Source organism: Tenrec ecaudatus, chromosome 12 (genome assembly GCF_050624435.1).
Source record: "Tenrec ecaudatus isolate mTenEca1 chromosome 12, mTenEca1.hap1, whole genome shotgun sequence".
In the NCBI taxonomy this organism is placed as follows: Eukaryota; Metazoa; Chordata; class Mammalia; order Afrosoricida; family Tenrecidae; genus Tenrec; species Tenrec ecaudatus.
Window position 1 is genome coordinate 110,091,682 of NC_134541.1, and position 5,641 is coordinate 110,097,322.

Below are 5,641 nucleotides of genomic sequence, written 5' to 3' on the forward strand. Positions count from 1 at the left end.
CTCTGCATGAGGGTCAAAAGACAGGATGCCCCCCCCCACCCCACCCATAGTAAGAAACGAAGGATCCGATCCGCTTGAGTCCTGTGTAACCAGAACGCCCCTGGCCAGACCATCTTCCAAACTCATGACCACCTACCCCCACTTAACCCCAACTAATCTCCACTCCTCAGTGTCCCTGTACAAGGAGGGAGAGGGAAAAACCAACAAACCCAGGACCTGGGGGAATAAATAATTTATTGGAATTGGAGGAATAAATAAGATTGGTGGGAGGGATTACAAATATGTGTAAAAATCATAAACGTTCATACTGTACACGAACACGCTTCCGGCCCCAGGGGAGGAACCCGGGCCGCCGGCAGGGGCGCCCCCCTCACCAGCTCGCGGGCGCCCCAGAGGTAGACGGCTTATTTACAACGGAGGAGACGAGGGGTCCGGATGGGCTGGCATTCCCGGGGCTCGCTAGGAGGCCCTGGGCGGTGCTTTTCGGGGCCCGCTGCCCTCCGAGTGGCCCCGGAGCTGCACCCCTTGCACAATCCTCTGGATCCAGGAGCGGTGGGCGGTCAGGCTGATGTAGACCCCAGGGCGATTACGCTCCGCACAGCCCTCACCCCAGCTGATGATGCCGGCCAGCAGCCACCTCCCATCCACTTGGCACATGAGGGGCCCCCCGGAGTCACCCTGCGGGAAAGGAGAGACGGTTAGGAAGGCTCTTGGGAGCAGGGGGATGGGGTGGCAGCAGGCTTCTCGTTTCTCCTTGGAGACAGAGGCCAAGCTAGGACCCGCTTGGGTGAGAGCATCTCACATGCCTCTCCCCCCACAGGAGCCCCAGGGTTGAAGGTTCTAGTACACCCAGAAGTGTCTCAGAAGAAAGATCTGACCATTTGAATTTTTAAAAAACAAAACAAAGTCTCAAAACAAAATACCACCCCATCAAGGCGATTCTGACTCACAGCTATGGGCAGAGTGGAACTGCCCCAGTGAGCTTCCGCAGCTACCTCCCTTTACCGGAGCTAATCCTCCTCTGGGTGGGAAGGGCTAACAGCCCAACTTCCTAAGCTAGGACACCCCCAGGAGCCCTTGCCTGTGGCTGCAAACGGCCTCTGAGGTCGAGGTCTGCACAGACCCGCATGGGCACCCAGGGCGGTGACCGGGCCCAGTGGGGCGGGGAGAGGGTCGGCTGCTCACCAAGCAGGCATCGCGTTCCCCTTCCAGGTAGCCAGCGCACAGCATGTCCTCCGTGATGGCCTCCTGGCCAGCCCCTCGCCAGTACAGCCGGCTGCAGATCTCCGAGTCGATAATGGGGACCTTCAGCTTCTGCAAGGTCTGCGGCGGGGGCAGGGGCACTGGGGGCAAAGAGAGACAGACTTGGGACCTGCTGCTGCCATTCTTCGTTCAAAGGCTTGGCCCAGCCCCACTCTGACTTCCAGGGCGCCCACTTCTCCACCCGCTGAATTAGAACCTGTGGAGCCTGAGCATCTGCATCTTTAATGAGCTCTCCAAACTTAAAAAAAAAGCTTCAAAACGCGCAGCCGCCCAGTGGATGCCCATTCCTGGGCACCCCATCTGACAGGGGAGACCTGCCCTGTGGGTGTCTGAGACGGAAACTGTTTACCGGAGTAGAAAACCTCATCTTTCTCTGGAGGAGTGGCTGGTAGGTTTCCCAGCTACAGAACCAGTGTCTAGTACTGTCCACTGCGTGTGGATGGACTGGGAGTTCTTACTTCATGACTGGAGGGGTCCCGAGCCCTGTCTAGAGCTGGCCTCTAGACTCTCCCAGCCTGTGACTCCAGAGTCCGTGAGACCCCCAGACACTCAACCGGGTGTCATTTCTCCAAATCCTTTAGGAATCTGTTTCGGTTTCTGCTTCCACTTTTTCGTTGCTTAGTCTCTCTCTCTCCCCCTCAGAATCCCTGTCTACTTCTCTGACTCCTCTCATGAGTATTTGATCTGCTCTCTGCCCCATAACGATTTCCAAACACCAAGACTTAGTTTGAACGTTGCGTGTAACGGTTACGGAGACAGCATGACCAGCTGATGCTGTGGGCTCAGCATTGGGCTGCTAACTGCAAGGTCGGTGGTTCGACCCCAGCAAACTCTCTGTGGGAGAAGGAGGAGGCTGGGAACTCTATGAAGTTCATTCTACTGAGTCCGCCCGCACCCGCAACTGCGGCCTCATCATGAGTGTGAGACAGGATTTCTCCTGCTGGGCAACTTTGCCTGCAATTTCAACATACTGCCACCAGGGGAAGCCTGCTCCCGTTCTATGATCCCCTGATTGTGTGCATAGTCGCATCTGTCATGCCCATCTCTCTCAATAGACTGTAAAGCACCCGGTTTCTCTAGATTACCATCTGCATGTGCCTCTGTCCTCGAGTCTTTGATGTCCCACCTTTGGATAATCAGGGTGGTTCTGCCTTTGAGAGTCGGCCCCGCTTGAGCCCCCTCCATACCCGGCCACCAACGAGCTGAGAAAGAAGCCATACCTCCATCTCGGATACTCCCCCAGCCTGCGATCCAGCAGTCGGTGTGTGGAGGGAGGTGGACGGTGTGATCCGGAAGGCAGATGGGCAGGATCCGCTCGGAGAACTGGATGGAGTGTTCGAGGCGCACCAGGGCGATGTCTCCGCTAGTGCCCTCCCTCCAGGAGTACACAGGGTGGGGCTGCACCCGTGCGATCCCCACCGTCTGAGACCGAAGGCCAGGGTTGCCCAGCTGCCAGACCCCCAACAGCACGGAGAACTGGGACAGTGTGCTAAGGTGGCTGTGAGAGAGCAGAGGGGGGGGGGGCGGGGCTCAGTTAGGAAGCCCCAGGGGTGGGGTGGCCCAAGGGTGGAAGGAACCCCAGAGAAGGAGGGGACAGCTGGGCAGAGAAGCTGCAGCAGGTGGTGGGGTGTGGGGGGAGGCTGCAGGGACTGGAAGAGGGGGCTCACATACTCCTTGAAGCAGTGGGCAGCGGTGACCACCCAGCGGTCGGTCAGCAGGGACCCTGCACAGTGGTGGGTCCCATTCTTCTGGATGCTCACAACCCACGGCCACTCTGCGTCAGCGCTGTCGGCACCCCCTACGATGCGGTTCAGCTGCTGGGGCTTCCCACAGGCTGGAGCCGCTGGGGAGAAAGGCCGAGGCTCTGTCCCCCACTGGGACACCCTCTCCCTCTCCTTCCACCCCCTCCACCCCACCGCACAGAGTCAGGCTGCAGGGCTTGATCTATTGACCCAAGACCCCAGCCCTCTGCCTTCCTGCCTGGATTTACCTCTGTCTGGCTACTTCGGAACCTTCCTTCCTCCTCAGCCTGCTCCCCTTTGCAGGCCCCACTCCAGGAACATGCCCCTCCCTACCCCTCACCCCTGCTCCGTGGGCAGCCACTAGCACTCACCAGGTATGTGGGCAGCATCCAAGGTGGCTGAGGATGAGAGAGAGAAAGAGTCAAGCTGGTGGGTGGGGAGACTGCACCCAGTGGCGAGGGGCCCCTCCAGGTGAGGCGTCCTCTCCAGGTGGCTGGGTCTCTCCAGGCCTCCCAGGGCGGGCACTTCCTGGTGCCTCTGATCCTCTTTGTGCAGCTGTGCCCTTACCTTCACCTCCTACCAGCTTCCTGCCTGACCCACCTGTCTGCCGTGTGGGGCCGAGGCTCTGGAAACTCACACTCTCATTCCTGGGGCATCTTCCTCCAGACCTGGGTCTCTGGCCCAAGACTCTCCTCACACACAAGTCTCTCCCAAACACACACACACACGCACACACACACACACACACACACACAATCTCTCTCCCAAACACACACAGGGTCTCTCTCAAAACACCATCTCTCTTTCGCACAGCGTCTCTCTAGACACACACACACACACACAGTGTCTCTGTCACACACACTCAGAGTCTCACAGGTGTGTGTCCATCGCGTGTCTCCCACGGTGTACATCTCCCTCACACACACAATCTCTCTCTCGCAGACATAGTGCCTCTCTGGCACGCACACACAACCCTCACACAGCCTCTCGTCTCTCTCGCAAGCACACCTGCAGTCTCTATCACACACGTCTCTCGCAAACATACGTGCCCATCCCTCCAGCCTCAGTCTCACACGTGCACAGCGTCCCTCACAAGGGCACACAGTCTCACAAACATAGTCCGTCGTGCACACACTATCTCTCACTCTAGCACGCACAGAGGGTAGCTTGCACACACACTTTGGGTCTAACACACAGTGACCCCTTCAGGTCCAAGCCCACACCCAGTTGCTAGCCTGCTCCAGAACCCTGAGCCCCACCAGCCCCGGGCCGGGAGGGAGGCAGGATGGAGATGGGAAGAGAAGGGACCCACGAGAGACGGGGAGGCCTGGGGCTGACTAGTATGTTCTCAGTCAGCCTTCACACCCAGGCCCAGGGCCAAGGTGGTGGAGAGAGAAAAAGACAAGAGAGCAGAGAGGCGACCCCAAAGGCAAGCACAGAATGCCCCCCGACTCACCTGCCCAGGCCAGAAGCAGCAGGGCGACACGGATCCGGGGACTGCTCCCACCCAGGGCTGGGGGGGATCTGGAAACCACCATGGCAGGTCAGGCAAGGCCAGGCAGCAGTGTCTAGAGACCCAGGGCTGTACAGGCAGTCAAATGAGCACTGGGCCGCCCTGCAGGCCACACCAGGTTTTATCCGGGAAGCGGAATGTTGTCAGACCAGTCCCCCCAGTGGCCCAGTCCCTGCCACTCCAGGCTGCAGGTCACAGGAGTGGAGGAGGAGGGCTCAGGGGAGGAAATGAGCCCTTACAGCTTGGGAGCTCCAGTGAGACCCCAACCCAAGACTCAGGGTGCTTGCTGGGGCTCAGGCTTTGGGGCCCCAGGCTCGAGTGCAAACAGGGGTCCATACTTGGGGGGTGGTGGGGAGCGAAGGACTGAGTGTGGCTCATGAATTGTGGGCTTGGCATTGACTGCGGGGAGGGGTCAAGCAGCAGAAGATCCCGCCATGTTGGAAAGCAGGGATCTGCAAGAGGTGGGTCTCAGACCAAGTTGCTTGAGCATATGTTGCCTAAAATCTAGACTTGGGGGATTCCCAGAGCCTTGGGGCCATAGGAACTGGTGAGGGGGTGCCAGAGGGTGCAGTAACGGGTCTTGCCTCCAGGGGCCCCCACGTGACTCAGGGAGCTTGGGGCCTGGGAATCCCGTTAGCCCACTTCCGGGAAGGGTGAATCAGACCCAGCAGTGTCCTAGTGGCCAGTCACTGTCCAGTCCCCGTAGTGCCTTCCCAGAAGGCAGAGGTGCTTCCCGGTGTGGGCCTGAGATAAGGCTCTTCCAGGCCTCCACCCACCTGCCCCTCCCTGGAACCTCAAGTGCCCAAGTGGCAGAAAAGTGACCAGGAGCCCCCTTCCTGACCACCCATTCTGGGGTGCCAGCATCTGGGACCACTCTGCTTTGGGGCTTAGAGACACCACACACACACACACACACACACACACACACACACACACAACATGGACTCTACAGGGTGCTGCTGGGGTGGAGGATGGTCACTTCAGTGCCACCCCCTCAAGGCAGCCATCCCGGATTCTGGGGTCACGCTGCCATGCTGAATCCTCCCTGACTCACCTCCCGACACTATTGCGACACCCCCACCCCAAACAGGAGCGATCTCATCCCCCTCTGCCGCCTGAGCCT

The 5,641-nt window shown here is 59.2% G+C and overlaps 1 protein-coding gene across 1 annotated transcript; it reads right to left on the minus strand.

Moving 5' to 3' along the window:
- Positions 1–409: 409 nt before the first annotated feature.
- Positions 410–4,543, minus strand: PRSS22 (serine protease 22). Its single transcript, XM_075528077.1, has 5 exons — positions 4,462–4,543; positions 2,935–3,106; positions 2,484–2,761; positions 1,186–1,343; positions 410–678 (listed from the first exon to the last, which is right to left on the minus strand). Exons 1-5 carry the CDS (start codon positions 4,541–4,543, stop codon positions 460–462), a joined length of 909 nt encoding a protein of 302 aa, XP_075384192.1. The 3' UTR covers positions 410–459.
- Positions 4,544–5,641: the final 1,098 nt, after the last annotated feature.